The sequence below is a fragment of the Tachysurus fulvidraco genome, chromosome 10 (genome assembly GCF_022655615.1).
Source record: "Tachysurus fulvidraco isolate hzauxx_2018 chromosome 10, HZAU_PFXX_2.0, whole genome shotgun sequence".
Lineage (NCBI taxonomy): Eukaryota > Metazoa > Chordata > Actinopteri > Siluriformes > Bagridae > Tachysurus > Tachysurus fulvidraco.
Genome location: NC_062527.1, coordinates 19,310,253 through 19,328,622, shown reverse-complemented (window position 1 = coordinate 19,328,622; position 18,370 = coordinate 19,310,253). Strand labels below are relative to the sequence as shown.

The 18,370-nt window shown below is 37.7% G+C and overlaps 1 protein-coding gene across 1 annotated transcript; it reads right to left on the bottom strand.

Annotated features, from left to right (window-relative positions):
- Positions 1-12,617: 12,617 nt before the first annotated feature.
- On the bottom strand, positions 12,618-18,097 carry LOC125145646 (tumor necrosis factor receptor superfamily member 10C-like). Its single transcript, XM_047819198.1, has 4 exons — positions 17,940-18,097; positions 16,886-17,270; positions 13,934-14,044; positions 12,618-13,361 (listed from the first exon to the last, which is right to left on the bottom strand). The coding sequence occupies exons 1-4, from the start codon at positions 17,952-17,954 to the stop codon at positions 13,099-13,101; spliced, it is 774 nt and encodes a 257-aa protein (XP_047675154.1). The 5' UTR covers positions 17,955-18,097; the 3' UTR covers positions 12,618-13,098.
- Between the last annotated feature and the right edge of the window lie 273 nt (positions 18,098-18,370).

The window sequence follows — 18,370 nt, the reverse complement described above, 5'->3', positions numbered from 1 at the left end:
AGTTTTTGGGAAGTCAATCATTCAGCTAATGTTTTGCATTTCCCCTACACATGCTGTATGCACTATCTGGGAAGCTATCAAAAGCTGCACAGGAAAATGAGCTTAGTTGGATATATATAGAATAAAATGAACAGAATGAACAGCAAGACTGTCAGTAAGCATTTTTTTTCAACTTCCTCGTTCTCTTTTTTACTTCCTTCTTTCAAACCTGGCTGTAGCATAAGAGGAACTTCCCCTTTAAAACACAAGCTGGCATTGCTCTTCGGTCTAAATTCTAGCAATAATAGGAAGTGAGAGTGTGCAGAATTTTCTCTAACGATTTGGAGAAAAAACCCCAAACCGCCTATCAGTATACAGTAGGTGTTAGCGAAGCAATATTTCCTTTCAGTGACATTGCGGTGAACGTAGAACTTGCTGAAAGGAAGTGAATGAAGAAGTTTCTATGAGTCAGTGTTGGCTTATGGGTTGTTGAATGACTGACAGGCAGGAAATGAGATGTCATGTGTGAATGAGATACACCGCCAACTTCCATCCGTCTTCCTTCGATTTAGTTCAATTTAGTTCAATTCAATGAAATTTTTATTTGTACTGCACTTTTAACAATGAACATTTTCACATCTTTAGAGAAATTACAAAGTTTAAAATTAAATAGTTTATATTGGATAAATTAAATTGCTTAAATTAATTCAATTGAAAAATAAAATTGCTTTCTGTGCATTTCTTCAGTTGTGAGGTCCAGCAATTTTTTTTTTAGATATTATATTTAGATATTATATTTTAACTTCTGTAGTTTCTTTCCTTATTTAGGATGCTCAATGTAGCAAAGCTACTGCACGTACTACTGAGAATTTAAAATGTTTCTATTTCTATTTATGTCTACTGATTTGTATATTCTTTAAAATATGGTCTCACTTAGACTCTATCAATATTGTCCTCTGTACTGTTTAATGATCAAAGAAATAGGCTTGAGACACAACTTGAAATTAGTTGCACCACCAAGAAAAGAAGGAGTAATAATAAAATTTTGTAAAAAAATGTTCTTACAATTCTTACAAAATCTCTTACAAATTTTATAAAACACTCTGTTGAGTCTATTTCCTTTCCTACCTGTTGAGTCTATTTCCTTTCCTGGTACCTCCTAGGTTGGTTCTGATCCTTGAACATTCTATAGAGTTGTCTGTAGCTCTAGTCTGCATCAATAACTGCATCAATCATGAGTCCTGGAACGTTGAATAATTTAGTAGTTTAACTCTATTTCCTCATGGATGTCAGCTGATGACATATTGATCCCTCAGAGGACAGATTTAACCATCAGATAAGTAAGCTTTTCCAGCCATTGTTACTCAATGGGCAGAATGCATCAATGGAGATTTCATGTTAAGACCTGGTCAGGATTATACAGGGGTTCAGCCAGTTGATGTGCAGAGCTTGAGGTATATGATGGGAATCAGGTAACCGACTCACAGATTTTGTGGAGTATAACTGGGATTTGGAGGTGGGTCCGTGTTTATGACGTTCCTCATTCAGTTATGATGAACTCTCGTTAAACTCTATACCCCCAAATTCCCCGCCACCTACCTTTCCACATCATTAACTGTCTAGATCGCAAACCTTTAGTGTTGCAAATTCACACAACTTATTCCAAGGAATAACTTGATGATGCATTTAATACCACACATGACTTACTGTTTGCCACCATGAATCTTTGGAAAAAAAAATAAAAATACAGAGGGATTACAACATCATGGAGCATGCAATTATCATTTCAGCAACCCAGTTACTTAGAAAAAAGTTTAGTAGATGATGTAACACCAAATGCTAGTCCTATAATCTTTCCTCACTCCATCCCTCTTTTTATTGTTTACCGTGTTGCTCACTCTGCTTAAGATCTATATATTGCAATACAGTACATTGCTACATGACATTTCTACTGTGCAATTTGAGTCTTGTCTTCCTTCCTCTGGAGGATTTACATATTTATCATATGTTTACTGCGTGAAACATAAAGTCTATCTATGCCTGAACAAGGAGAGAAACATTTTCCCTTCCACAAGGTAAAAGAAAGAGGTCATAAAATCTTTCCTCCAAACTTATTAAACTAGCTCCAAACTTATTTAGTTAAATTATAGTATTTAGCTCCCGAACAGTCTTCCTGATAGTGTTCAGGGCTGTCTCATTAGTCAGGCATAATACATCCCATAATCTTGTGCTCTAATACACCTGATCAAATGCACATTATCATCTAGTGCTTGCTAATATTAAGAACAGCAGCTACGTTAATTCCTCTCCACTGCTTCTCTCTTTCTACCCATCCTAAGGCAACCAGAAATTGTACCAGCTCCAATTGTCTTCCATGACATGAAGATTTTGGACCTCCACTGAGATGAGGCCGACTCTGTAAGGATCCCGAGGCATTTAGAGATTTACCAGCTCCAGTTATACTCTATAATAAAGAGGAGATGCCAACTCAAACTCCATGTGGTCTTTTAAGACAACAATCTCCTCATCAATACAACATTTTTCAGACTGTATATTTATAATCACACCCTCCAGTGTCACCCATATGAGGATGAGGTTCCCCATTGAGTCTGGTTCCTCTCAAGGTTTCTTCCTTTACCCTTCAACTGAGTTTTTCCTTGCCACTGCTGCCTGAGCCACCTCAGACATGCTCACTGGGGATAAATACAAACGCATTCAAATAGATATCTAATATTAATCTTGAATTTTGTATCATATTAATCTTTATATTATAATAACCTTTTGTTCTATGTTTATGTTCTGTAAAGCTGCTTTGAGACAATGTCAGTTGTAAACAAAAATACAAATAAATTTTAATTGAATTGAATAGTCAGACATTGTTGTGGTCAGCAAATTGCCATAAAAGCCCAACATATGATAATTAGGGTTAATAATGATATGTGTACTGCAAAGAGGAAAAAAGTGGTGGGAATTAGAATAATTTGGCAAATGACTAAAATGGAAATTTTTAAGAAGGATCAGATGCTATATGCAGCAAGGCTCAGACTCTTACGGATGCACACCAAAAGTTTCAGAGTTTAATTAACATGTTTCCCCGGATTTGGTGATATAAATACTGTATTCCTGGCTCTGCAGACTCAGCATTTGTTTGTAATTTGCCATGGATGGAACAGTGATTTCACTTGGCAGTCTAAGCTGCAAGGCATTAAAAACATGTTAAACCTGTTTTAAAGGTTTACATAATAAATTACGTTACATTCGTTTTCTCTTCACTGGCATTACGTAGTTGAATTCTGTTGAATTCCGATTTCATTAGTTTGAACTTCATCACTTATGAAAATGACATCATGGCATTTTTTATCATATATACACACCTACAGTACACACATACCTTTTACTCTTTTCCTGTTTTTTTTTTTTCTCTGACTTTGTTTCTGAGTTTTATTAATTTTGAAATGAATAATAACAATATTATTATTATTATTATTATTATTATTATTATTATTATTATTATTATTATTATTATTAATAATAATAATAATAATAATAATAATAATAATAATAATAATAATAATGTACATTTAAAAAATACCAAATGACTCTGATGACCCTGCTGTAGTATGCTGGACAGCTTTGTGGAGTTGTTTGGACAAAATCACCTGCAACTCAACATCACAAAGACAAAAAACCTGGTGGTGGATTTTAGGAAGCACAGGACTCCCTCAACCCCAATCAGCGTCATTGCAATGACGTCAACTATAAGAATCTGGTTGTCCACATAGACATCAAGCTGGAATGGACCAAAAACACTGATTCACTTTACAAGAAAGGTCAGAGTCCCCTGTACTTCCTCAGGAGACTCGGGTCTTTTAATGTCTACAGAACCATGCTTCAGATGTTCTAACACTCTGTGGTAGCCGTCATCATCTTCTACAATATAGTGTGCTGGTGAAGCAGGGTGAAGATGGATGATGCCAACAGACTCAACAAGCTTATTAGGATAGCGGGCTCTTTCATAGTCTTTGACTTGAGTCTTTGGTTGAGATGTCTGAGAGGATAATGTTAAAGAAACTTCTCAGTATCCTTGACAACATGTATCCTTGACAGCAAACTGGACTGGACAGACAGGACTGACACAATCTATAAGAAAGGATAGAGCAGACTCTTTTTGCTGAGGAGACTAAGGTCTTTTGAAGCTACAGAAGACGTTTTTTGCCTGTGTGGTAGCCACAGCCATATTCTATGGTGTGGTATGCTGGTGCAGCAGTATCTCTACTGCAGAAAGGAAGAGACTGGACAAGCTGATCAGGAAGGCCAGCTCAGTCCTGGGGATTCCTCTGGACACTGAACAGGAGGTGGGAGAGAGGAGGATGGTAGCAAAACTATCAACATTGCTGGAGGACGACCTGCACCCCCTGTATGAATCGGTTTCATCTCTGAGCAACTCCTTCAGTGACAGACTGTTACATCCTAAGTGTCGGAAGGAGCGATACAGACGGTCTTTTATCCCTGCTGCTATTGCACTTTATAATCAAAGCTGCTCCCAGTGAACCAGTTATTATAATACACACTGTTATTACTGTTTAACTGCATTAATAACAGTAATAACAGTGTGTATTATAATAACTCGTTGTCAGGGATCAGCCCGTACTTCTGGCAATGTGTTATTGTTATTGTTGTTGTCACGTGTCTGCCCCACCTTCATCTGCTCCTCCCTGTCTCCACACCTGATCCTAATTGTGTCTCATTATCTGAATCATTGGTTACGTCTAGTCAAGTTAGATCTCGTCATCTGTATTGTCTTAGTTCTCGTCATGTACCATTTTTGTCTTTATTATTTATTAAACCCCATTCATTTGAAGCTATCCTGTGTACGGGTCTGCCTCCTTCCTTCCCTGGTTGTGACACACGTGCAATAAAAGAAATTTTAAAAATGTGCAATATTACATGTGTGCAATATGTCTGTTAGCGTAACTATTTACTCGTGGTCTCTTTTTTCTTCTTTGTATTTATACATTGTGTTGTGTATATACTGTATACTATATTATGTCTTTATTTTTTATATATTTTTGCATTTCTTTTTCTTTGCTGCTGTAACAGAGAAGTTTCCCCATTGTGGGACGAATAAAGGTACATCTCATCTCATCTCATCTCTCACACCTCCTGCAAAGGTGAAACTGTAGACCTACCAGAGTACGTTCAGCTGTAGACTGAGACCACAGGATGCCACAGGAGGTCTTTCCTAGCAGTGCCCATCAAACTCTATAACTCCTCCCCCTTCAGTAGGGAGCAGAATGTATCACAGTATTAGTATGTGCACTATCCCAATAAGGAAATAAAATACTTTGGGGTGAAAATCCATCAGTAAGTCTGTTTTAGGTCTTCACTATAACACTTTGTTGTTGATTGAAGTATTTTCTACCTTACTTACACCTTAAAGGTGAACTGTAAGGGTTGCAGCTCAGCTACTTCATGCATCAGTGAAAAGAGACTGTAAATGTATGAAGTGAAATTTATTACATTGTCTTAACTTGTTGTTTTTAATTATATTGTAAAGTGTCCTTGAGTGTCCTTTGGTGTACTTCTTCTTCCTCTTCTTCCTCTTCTTCTTCTTCTTCTTCTTCTTCTTCTTCTTCTTCTTCTTCTTCTTGTGCACCTATACAAATTCATTGTGCATGTAAACCAACTACAGTGGCAATAAAGATTCTTCTGATTCTGTCAATGTTGTCCCCCTATCTTTTTCTGTGAGTCCCATGGGATTTGAAGGACTCCAGTACCCCCTTGACATTCTGTTTTTGGTGTATGCAGAATCATGTACATTTCCCATAAAGGAAACAATACCATGACCTAATCAGCAGCTGAGTGACTGCCAAATAGCTCACCATGTGACGCTTAATTTTAATTTTCCATGACTGAAACCTACATATAATGATGCAGCAAAGATTGTGTAAAAGTTAAAAGAATTGAGCTCCTTTGTCTTCTTTTCTCAATAATTTTTAAGCCACATTATTGTCATGACAGTAGAATTAATGACTCTGTAGCCAATGACATAAAAAAATGATAACCTAATATGCTCAAAGTTGAATAAGAACAGTTTCAGGATGACTCATGATTCATGTGCCAAATGTCATGACAATTCTGATTCATCTGACACATTGTCAGCTTTTAAAATTTTTTTTTTTTAATTTTGCATTCGTGATTTTTTACTGAATTTCGGGTTAAAGAGCATAGTGAAGTGTTCAAAGATAGACAGAAAGTTATACAGATAATTGCATACATAAAGATACATAAAAATTCATGTTAAATCTTTTTCAGACTAAGTCATATGTGACTATCACATTGTTCTTGTCCACACAGAACAGCAGAATTAAAAGTAGACACAAAAAGAGAAGGGAGGAAGGGACTATGTCTCTCGGCTGGCCTGGGAACGCCTCGGTATTCCCCCGAAGACCTGGAGGAAGTGTCTGGGGAGAGGGAAGTCTGGGCATCCCTACTTAGACTGCTGCCCCCGCAACCCTGGCCCAGGATAATGGGTAGAAGAAGAAGAAGAAGAAGAAAAAGAAGAAGAAGAAGAAGAAGAAGAAGAAGAAGAAGAAGAAGAAGAAGAAGAAGAAGACAAAAAGAGAACCTACAGGACACATAGCAAAACAACTGCTTGTTACAATTTATTATTTTGCTTAGATTGTCTTAGTGTTTTTATAATATTGAATACAGAGTATTGTCTGTACATATAGTAAATTCTGCTAATCTCCAGCCTGCTGTCCTATTCACTGCCCATTGATGCTCTCTACTTTCAGAATCAAATCTAGTTTCAGAATTCAACAGATGGATATAAAGGAGCTATACATTAGCTATACCAAGGAACACCTGAAACCCATCATCAACAAGTGGAGAAAACAGAAAGACAAAAGCTTATTAATGATGCTGCAAAGAGACCTAAAGCAAGAACATTACAGTACATGATCTGCATGGATATCTGTTACTGTAGGTACTGGTCATATTTTGCATCTGACAACAATCTTGTATTCTTCACATGTCTGTGCTATGGGGAAGAACGGCTAGACCAGGGGTCGGCAACCCGCGGCTCCGGAGCCGCAAGTGGCTCTTTCATCCCTCTGCTGCGGCTCCCTGTAGATTTGGAAAATAAATATTTAATTTAAGTTTTTTATTTTTGTTAGTTAGTTTTAAAAAAATGTAATTACAAATTCTAAGATCATGATGCTCTTGTAACATTAAAGTAAACCGTGTTTAATTATTATTATTTTTTTTTTTTTCAAAATTTGCGTCATAACCGCTGACTTGCGAAATCTGACACACAGAAGCAGACGCATTTTTGGTTTGCTGCAGCCGGCAAGTTTAATTTTTTATGTCATGCATGGCTGTCAAGTGCCACACATTGAGAGTGACATCACGCATTTCGGTCTTTTCTCACGCTCTCCCGCCGCACATCGTATTCTCACGCAGAAAAACTATCATATATTTAATAAGCCGCAGCGCCCAAAATGTATCAGTCCACACCGCTGTCTCTGTGGAACCGGGCAGGAATCAAGCGCGTCTCAGTTCTTAGTCGATCCTGACACTTATCAGCCAATCAAATAAGAAGCTACACAATAGCCAATCAGAAAATAGCACTATCTGGGAAAGATTTAACGCAACATCCAATGAAAAAAAGCGAGGGGTTGGAGATGTCATGCTTGCCTGTCTTCAAAACTTGAGAGCCCTGGTCATGAATACGAAGGACTCAATTATACATTAAACATTTTATTTGAAAGTAACCTTCAACCCAGCGTCTTTTTTCTTAAGGTTAGTTCAAACTGTTCAAAATATTTTTGTTTGCTTGCAGAAATAAAATTGCGTTTAATCGGTAGCAGTTAATTTATTTCATAAATGCAACACACTACAGTTTTTTTCTATACTTTCCATAAAGGTAAAAAACGATATATGCAGTGTTATCTTCATTTTAGATGTCAAAAGAATTTTGTGGCTCCCTGTGGTATTTTTTCTGTGGTAAACGGGTCCAGATGGCGCTTTGAGTGTTTAAGGTTGCCGACCCCTGGGCTAGACGAAAGCCTTTTCGAGCGACCAAGCCATCTAAAACACCGCACGATCACTATGTGGAAAAGCAAGTTGTGGTCTGAAGATCACATGGCAGAACTTTCTTGGCATAATTTTAAAAAATATGTTTGGTGCAAAAACATGTCCTACAAACAACAGCATAGTTATGGGAAACATGGTGGTGGCAGCATCATGTTATGGATCTGCTTCTCCTCAGCTGGGACTTGAGCTCTAATCAAGATAGAGAGAATTACTGAGAGGTGAACACAACTGGAGAACAAGTTTCACCTTTCAGCATGAGAAAGAACACAGATGAACAAGACAACAAAGGAACAGCTTTGGAAGAAGATAACGAGTAGATCAGCTCTAAATCCTAGTGAAAATCTGTAAAAAGGAGACTCACTAAGGAGACTAACTTTTTTAAGGAAAGTTAAAAGGAAAGTTAACTATATATTATTTAAGGGGTGCACATACTTATGCAACAAGGTTTCTGTAAGGTGTTTTCTTTCTCCTTATTTTCGGTCTGACATTTTTTTTTTATTATTGTTATTATTTTTTTATACATTTACTTAAAATTAGACTTTTTTATTTCCACTGTGTGACCTGAAGCATTTGTTCCTGTCTGTTTAATCACCAGTGTTATTCTAATTCTGTTACTATTTTGATCTTATTGTAACCTTTCCACTTTTGGTCCAGTGACATTTTGCAAGATAGGTGTTTTTCCCCTAATATGTGTGTGACATATTAATATTAACATAGTAATATTTAGTGACATATAAAACACTTGATATATTGTGTCTATAAGTGTGTAAATATGTGTCTGTAGAAAGAAAAATATTCTGGCTAGGGAAATTTTCATTACATTCAAGTACATCCAGTGTTAAACACGAACCATAGTTAACTTACACTCTGTCTGTGTGTGTCTGTGTGTATAAATACAGGGATGAGAAACAGTAGGCTGCTAAACACAATCATCTATAATCAGACTGGATATAAATAGGGAAATGTGTTGAGGAGAAAAGTCTACAATAAACTGCTGAAAAGCTAAAAATGAAAAGATGTATTAGTTCACACAAATAAAGAATGTATTTGTGGATGTATTCTTCACACACACACACACACACACACACACACACACACACACACACACACACACACACACACACACACACACACACACACACACACACACTCAAATGGACACAGACATGGAAACCGAGACACTCTTCTTTCAGGCAAAAGACAACCACAGATCTGGAAAAAACTGTCCAAAAATGGTTAGTTCTGTTGCTCAACACAGTCTCCATTTATTAAGGATGTCTGAGAAATGTAAACTTTTCCCCTCAGACTTTGAGGGAAAATTGTCTCTAACCAAGAAGGTTTGCAGAAAGTATAAAAATACTGTTTAGATCATCACAGGAGACTCTCAGGAGCCTGCAGGTGCAGCAAAACATAGTTGAATCCCCGAACCTGATCTACAAGACTACTTTGTTCACACAGGGAGTCAAGCTGCTCACTCAACACACACTGTGAACAACCTCCTACAGCAGACTTGGGATTTTCACGGCCTGCAGGCTAAACTGCTACAAGTTATGCTGATCAGCTAGCCTTCAAAATGTCATCCCACTACGAAAAAAGAGAAGTACCGAGATACCGAATGCTGCATTTCCAACAAATCGTGGACTGCTAAACATTTATTTATATAAGTCAAAAGAAAAGCCGTATGCTTAGTTTGTGGTAAACAGGTCGCTGTGTTTAAGGATTAGGATGAGAATGCCACTATGTGACAAAACACGAGGAGAAATACAAGCACTTGTCTGATCAAGAGTGCACAAGGGAATCGGTTGCTTTGTTAACTAAGCTATAAAATCAACAAGGATTTTTTTTTTATTAAATGTTGCACATCCAGACATGCAGCTTTCAAAACAAGTTATGTCATATCCCACAAAATCTGTTATTAGGAAGGTTGAAGACATTGCAGGAAATCTGGCACTTCACCTGAAGAACAAAGCAGTCAATTTTGACTATTCTTCCTTGGCTTTGGATGAGAAATCTGCAGCTTCTCTCAAGTCAAATAGAAGACAACATCCTCACCCACTTGCCAACACTGAAGGAAGCCACACCATCAACTGATCACCTCCACAGGTACTCATACATTGAAATGTACATGGTTTCTTCTCCCCTCACTTGCGGCATTGATATTGCGCCCAGTGATGGTCAGATGGAACAAACTTCTGGCAGAAGACTTTAAATCTGTCTCACTGCTTGAGTTTTACTTATCCATCGGAGAGGAGTAGTTTCCACACATTCTCAAAAGATTCTTGTCCTATTTGGACCTACCTACTGTACTTATGTGAACAGACATTTTCAGTGTTAAAGTTGTTAAACAAATCCAGATAAAGATCCTCCATCACTGACGATCACCTCTCAGCTGTCCACATATCCACCTCTAACATTCAGCCAGATTTCAATGCACTTGTTAAAGTCTAGGACAGACTGGATTTTTCCCACTTAACAAGTAAGATGAAACACTGATGTGATTATTGTTTTTGTTGTATTTTTCTGTTTTATATAACATAGTTGCATATATTAAAATAAATATTAACAGAATATCTTCATTCTTCTGATTACCAGAAACAGCTAGAAATATTTAATTTAGTTCTTTTTACAATATAGGATAAAACTAATATTTAGCAGAAATAAGTTCAAGTTATAGGGGACATGGTGGCTTAGTGGTTAGCACGTTTGCCTCACACCTCCAGGGTTGGGGGTTCAATTGGGAGCCGCCTTGTGTGTGTGGAGTTTGCATGTTCTCCCCGTGCCTCGGGGGTTTCCTCCGGGTACTCAGGTTTCCTCCCCCGGTCCAAAGACATGTATGGTAGGTTAATTGGCATCTCTGGAAAATTGTCCGTAGTGTGTGATTGTGTGAGTGAATGAGTGTGTGTGTGTGTGTGTGTGTGTGTGTGTGTGTGTGTGTGTGTGTGTGTGTGTGTGTGTGTGTGTGTGTATGTATATATAATTTTGGAGTGTGCTTATGGATATTTGTGTTCATCTGCCACAAGATTGTTACAAAAGGCAGGCACTGATGTAGGTGAGGTAGGGTGGAGTCGGCGTTCACGTTCATCCCAAAGGTGTTCAGTAGGGAAAGGTCAGGTGACCCAATACTTTTGGACATAAAATCTATACCAAGTGTATCACCAAGGCCATATCCCAAACTGTAGGGAGATTCCAGCTCTGTCCTTGAAAACAACTCAAAATTATTGTGATGTTTTACAAATGACAAAATTAATGTTAATTAAATTAAGCACTTCGTGTTTTTTGGGTTGACACCAGGGGCGGTTCTGAGATTTCATCTTTAGGGGGGTTTCGCCCTCAGTGAGAATTTAAAACAAGAAGAGTTCTATATTATATATTATATGACAACTCTGGTAATAAGAATAGTGAAATTTCACTGCTTTTGATTGCCGTCTTTGCGTTTTTCCGCCGATTAACGTTATAGATAAACGCCTCCAGCTTTGACTGCGCGTGCACGCTGCGCGTACCTGTGCTTTTCCATTCTAATAAAGCAGACAGCTGAAGACGCACTTTTGAAAGACTACAACACGCGTGTAAAAGCAAAGTAAAAAAAAATCGCTTTTTTTTTTTATCAAACTGATAAATATTTTTTCCCCCATGTCCTGCATTTTAACGTAATTTTTATTGTTTATTTATGAAAGTAAAAATTACACTCATAGTTTTAGGGTGGCTGAGATTACAGAAAGGGGGCTGAAGCCACCCTAAAAAAGGGCTAGAACCGCCCCTAGTTGACACAATTCGCAACGCATTCGCCAGGAATCCTTTTTTTCCCTTTTATTTCAAACATCTCCCTCATATATGGCCACGTGTGTTCAGGAATGTTCTCGTTGTTAGTTATTTTAACATCGGTGACTCCCTCTGAATGAACATTAGCCATTCCTTTTGTAGGCGTGCTGCTCATTGTTAGCTCCGCTATCCTTAGTCTATGTCTGATAGCCAGTAAATAATACAGTACACCAGTCACATGGGGAAAAAGCCACACAATGATAGGATGATAGGCTGGAAACAGCGCTCAATGAGAAGGAATAATACTAAAAGTAATGAGTCCGTTTTGAAAATGTAAGAAGTAAAAAGTACGTTTGTGTAAAAATGTAATGAGTAAAAGTAAAAAGTTGTCCGAAAAATAAATAGTGGAGTAAAGTGCTGATACCAGAAAAATTTACTTAAGTACAGTAACAAAGTATTTTTACTCCGTTACTTCCCACCTCTGGTCCTTTTATATGTTTACTATGTCTAGCTTAACTATATTTCCTTATACGACAAATTCAAATGAATTTATTTAAATTTTATTATTTTCTCAATTGATTAATAAATTAATTATTTTTTTTATTATTAGCCGTAAGACATGGATCAGACTGAATTTCAGTCAATAGCTGCTAACAATAACGCTTCTTCCTAGTCGCTAGTTTTGTATATATGCATTTTATTTCTTTGCAGATTTCATGATACCATAGTGGACATAGAAAATGTTTAATTTTTGAAGTCAAAAACAATTTAAAAAAAATACAAAAAAGAAAAAAAAAACACGACGAGGTAATAATGTTGCATGAGGCAGTCTGGCAATGTATTATTCATGGTATTGTTGAAAAAAATAATATATTAGTGATACAGTACAAAGCACTAATCATATTAGCTACTTACTTGCTTTATATGTACAACATAATGAAAAAAGTGAGGCACTACCTTAAGGGCACCTAAAAATGTTTTTAATGTACAGACATTTTACAACCAAACCAAAAAAAAAAGACATAAATATTAAACAAAGTCCTAAAACACAGAATAAAAAGCACATTAAAAAACATTTTCAGAGTAATTTTTCTATTTCTGATTTTTCTTTTATAAGACTGTTAACATCTCATGCATTAATCTTGCAGTGGGTTTCACTTCAAGTTTTGACAAATTTAATCATAAATATAAGAGCAATGAAATAAAATGTGAACTTAAAAAAAACAGAACAGAGGAACTTGTTTCTGCACATATTGACTTCATCTAGGATCGTCTTAAGTCTCTTCTCGATTTTAGTGGACAGGTTAAGACTGTTATATTGAACTGCTGCATCAGTTTGGGAAGGTTGATGACCTCCTCCTCTGTAGATTTACTAAACCACTGCTCCAGCTTCTGGAAACAGGAATCCTTATTGGATGAACATTCGTCCAATGAATTTGTTAAGTTTCCAATGAAGCGCTGTAACTTTCGTGTACTGTGATTCTTGAAGATTTCTATAAAGGGCTGGATGATGAATTTAACCCAACCTGACAAGAGAAATAGGACAAAAACATCAGCTATACATAGCATTTGCATCCAGTTGCCTTGCATAATTTATTATTAAAGGGAGATCGGTGCACAAGAATGAATAATTTAACATCAGGGCCATTTTGGAGCTAATAATTTATTAGGATGCCAAAGCCTAGTGGAAATGGTTTAATGGTAGCCAAACTCTTCTAGGCAATGTTATAAAGATTTGCATGAACTTGAGTTACATGAATTGACTTGTTATACCTCAGCGTTATTAAAATTCTCGAATCCGAGTGATCGAAAGTTGATTAGATTCATGCACTCATTCTGATCTCTTCTCATTATGCTGTCTAATCATTGGAGGTTTCTGGGAGGAGACGATCACCACCCGTGTACCTATGACGTTCATTCCAGCTATGAACTCTAAGCAAAAACCAAAAACCTTTAATCTTCTCTTCCCTTCACCTTAACTCCCACTCATGTGTCCACAATAAGCACATGGTTGTGTGTTTACTATTGTTCAGATTACTCAGATTACTTTGTACCTCTCCCAAACTGATTCGAATTTTAGGACTTGCATAAAGCTTACCTTCGTTTGCGATACTGCTGCAGCTAACACACACGTTTTGATTAATGCCACGATGCAGAAGCCTCTCATCTGAATTGCAAAGCTCACACACTGTATCTTTGAATGGAGTGCCTGTGGAATAATAAAAAAAGAAAATAAATCTTAAAAATTGTACAATGTCTTTCTTTCTTTCTTTCTTTCTTTCTTTCTTTCTTTCTTTCTTTCAAGATTTATGATTATTTTTTCTCACAATGAGCTGCAGCCTGTGTATGTGCTTGCAATAACTAAAGTAGAAACAGAAATAGAAAACGTACAAAAAGATGTGTGTGTGTGTGTGTGTGTGTGTGTGTGTGTGTGTGTGTGTGTGTGTGTGTGTGTGTGTGTGTGTGTGTGTGTGTGTGTGTGCTTTAGAACAAGGGTTCCCAACCTTTTTTGTGCCAGGGACCGGCTTATTCATAAAAAAAAATTCCAGGGACCAGTTGCCAATTTTAATGCCTCAATTTCAAGATGCATCGTTTGGAACATATCACTGTGTAAAACAGTAACAGCCTATCATTTAATTGCATATAATGAACATGGTGGCAACAAACTTGTAGGAATATACCAATCTTTTTAAACTTTCAGACCGGTTCACAAAATGTTTCCCCTTTCTCCCATACAATTAGGTCTACTTCAAACGCAACTTACGCAGCACTCACTCACTAGCAGGTGGCAGTGATGGCAAATTGTATGAAAATGCCAGTCCATTTCACCTGTCAAATCTCTCCAGAACCACTAAAGACAATCGCTTCAACAGCAACTTAGTGTTTTCACTCACCACCAGGTGACAACAAAGGATAATTGTATGAAAATAAGAGCCAGTTTCAACTGTCAGACAGTTTTAGGATATAATAGCAAACACACAGTGATTTCAGCCAGTTTTAAAAGTATAAAATTAGGGATTAAGCTTTAACCTTTAACAAAAAATACCAGACTGATGTTGAGGATATCAAAACTTGCCGCTAAGCGTCCAACTCACGTTTTTTCGAAAAACTCCTCCGTTTAGTCTTTGGGAGTTGGGTGTTTGGTTGTTAAGTGCCGCTGACGTTTTGACGGCTTCATTGCAGTTTTTCACCACAAATAACACACAAAGGATTTGGCGCCACGGAATCGCTTGTTGTCGTAAATCCATACCTAATGTATGAGGTATCGTATTTACGATTGAAGCTTGACTTTTTTTTCTCTCTCGCTATTTTTGAGTTGGTCATCTACTTTCCTTTTACCAGAACTGCCCGCAATGAAATTAGCCATTGAAGTTGGCTGACGCCCGCTCATCTCTCCACATACTTCGGTCACTTCAGGTGCTCCGCGCTTTTTTTGCAGTCTGTTCAGATACGACACGTTGCTAAGCAATCTCAAGGCGCTCAAAGAAACACATTTTAATTTATTTATTGTTTATGTTTTGGATTAAATAACATGACATGTCATAGCACTTAAAAAAAGACAATTATTCTTCTTATTAAAAAAAATTCTTGGAATAATTCAAGGCCCGGTACTAACTTGTCCACGGACCGGCACCGGACCGGGGACTGGGGGTTGGGAATCACTGCTTTAGAAGATGCCAACTATGTGAGAAAGAAAAGAATACAGATGTGTCCTGTTTGTAATGAGTGTAAATGTTTAACAAGAGTAACAGGATCATTAGATACTCTAAGTCAGTCATTCTTAAAGTGTGGTCCGCGGACCACTAGTGGTCCGCCATCGACCCCTAGTGGTCCGCGAAAAGATGACCTAAACTAGGCAAGTGTTTATAAAATCGTCACTTATTTAAGTAGATTTTTAATGTACTTGCCATTTTGTTTTAATAACGTAAAAATGGATCGGTGGTTAAACCAAAGAGAAGTCAAAAGAAAAGATCAAGCGTCCACTGAATGCAGCAAAACTACAGCACCACAAAGGCCCACTGAAGCCGGAACCGAAGATACCGAGTCACAGCCACTGGCCACAACACTCCCGCTACCATGGAGCTAGCGTACCGTGGAAAACCATGTGAGAAAGTTAAGCAAAAATATCACAATGAGTACATGAAGGTTGGATTTTTCTGGACTGGGGATCTTGAGGATCCTAGACCTCACTGTGTTCTGTGTTATGAAATATTGGCTAATGAAGCAATGAAACCATCGAAACCCCATTCAATTGGAGAGACTCTAGTTAAGCCTGCTGCAGAAGTTATGGCCCTGTTGGGTTTTCCACACTGGTTGGTTTGAAAACAAAACAGCGCAACAGACTAAACGTGGAGCCTAGTATGAGACTGAAACTCTCCTCTTTGGAGCCAGACATTCAGAAACTGATGTGTGATAAACAGCACCACCCGTCTCATTGATATTCACGTTAAGTTTTAGATGGAAATCTCAAAATCTAAAATCCACAGATCTATTAGTTTTGTAATGTACTAGTTTTTGTTTCATGTGTAAAATCCCAGTAATTTCAGTGATATTGGACATTAAGGGGAACATTCTTTTCAGCATTTCAACATAGACTTCCTATACCCACCACCTCAGTTTTAAACTAATGGCTCTTTGGAATGGCATTAAGTGGGACCTAGGCTGTTACAGTATGTTTAATTGCATTTTTTCCCCACATGTGCAGTTTGTTGTTCATATTAAGCTGCAACTCATTTCACATTTACTTTTTCAAATTAAATAAAAATTTATATAATAATTTCTGATCATATCATTGCATTTGTGTTTGAATAATTAGTTTTTGACTTGAAACAGTTGCATATTAAACTTAAATTTAGCTTATCCTTCCTATTTTGTTGGTTTTTGGGGGCGTGTTAGAGTGGGATACTGTAGGTGGTCCTCAGAAAAAAATTGGAAGATAAAGTGGTCCTTGGGCTGAAAAAGTTTGAGAAACACTGCTCTAAGTGATAATTCAACACTGGTAAATTTCAGAAAATAGAAAATATTCTAATTAGCTTTTGAACACTATTACCTTTTTGTATGACAGCGCGTCCTTTTGGACACACAGTATGTTGCCGGCAGATGTCCGAGGTGTAGAGATAAAAGCCTTCCTTGCACCCACACTTGCGGTTAGTCGTACTCGTGCACTTCTGTACCTCGAACTGACTTGACCGGCACCATGAGCAAGGTAGACACTCATAGATGTAGTTCCAGACCTCTGTGTAATATCCTACAGTACACGGCTTGCACACGGTTTGCGTCTTCTCCGTGCAGTGCTCCTGTAGACGGTATCCTGGAGGGCAGCGTTTACACAAAACTGTCTTTCCAGGGGAAATCTCTCGCAAATACGTGGTCTCGTTTTGAGAGAGCACAAATGACACTGTGCTGCTGTATATCACCAACATTGTGAGGATAATCTGCAGAAACGCACACACACACACACACACACACACACACACACACACACACACACACACACACACACACACACACACACACACACACAATAATATAAGGATCTTTCACTGCTATAATGATTACTGTAATAATCCTAACAAAAATATTATCCTCAGTAACCAAAAGGTATTATTGTGTTTTTTTTTTTGTTTTATTGTTTTTCCCTCAGCTACATATGTGATGAAACTGATGTCCTGAACCATTTCTAGTTGTCAGAGTAAGACTTTATAAGTCACTGAAGAATAATGAAAGAATAACAAAGACCCAAAGCAGCACAAACTCACAGCCTTGTCAGTGATGTGGCAGCATGTTCAGGTGTGAAAGCAGGAGCTTTAAAATGTTCTTAAAGTCTGAATACCTCTTCAGGTAAAGGTGAAAAAGTAAGACAACATCCCTCACATTATACCAAGGTGTCTCTCTCTCTCTCTCTCTCTCTCTCTCTCTCTCTCTCTCTCTCTCTCTCTCTCTCTCTCTCTCTCTCTCTCTCTCTCTCTCTCTCTCTCTCTCTCTCTCTCTCTCTCTCTCTCTCTCTCTCTGTCATCCCTCTCACGGCTCTGTCGCCGTGCCTCAGAGCACGCAGACAGACAAGCATGAGCGCTACGTACGCTACGTGAAGAGACGTCACTTACCTCTACGGTTTCCATAGTTGCGTGCAGTGTGCGCGTGTCTCTCCCCAAAGCTCTTGTCAATGCGGAGGATCTCCTGCCTCTTTATAATACGCTCTGAATGCGTCACCACGGACCTTTCCAGGAAAACGTGAGATTAAATAATACTTAACGCACACACACACACACACACACACACACACACACACACACACACACACACACACACACACACACACACACACACACACACACAATTTTCCTGAATTCCGTTAGAGAAACATCTATTCCTAGTATTTTTTGTTTTTGTTTCTTTGTTTGTTTGTTTCAGAACAGGGTAGCATCCATAATAAGAAAAAAATTATACTCTATTTAATTTATGTCCACATGGACTGGTGTATATTATACAGCCGATGTCTATTATTTTTGAACAGAAAACCTTTATTTGTCTTAAA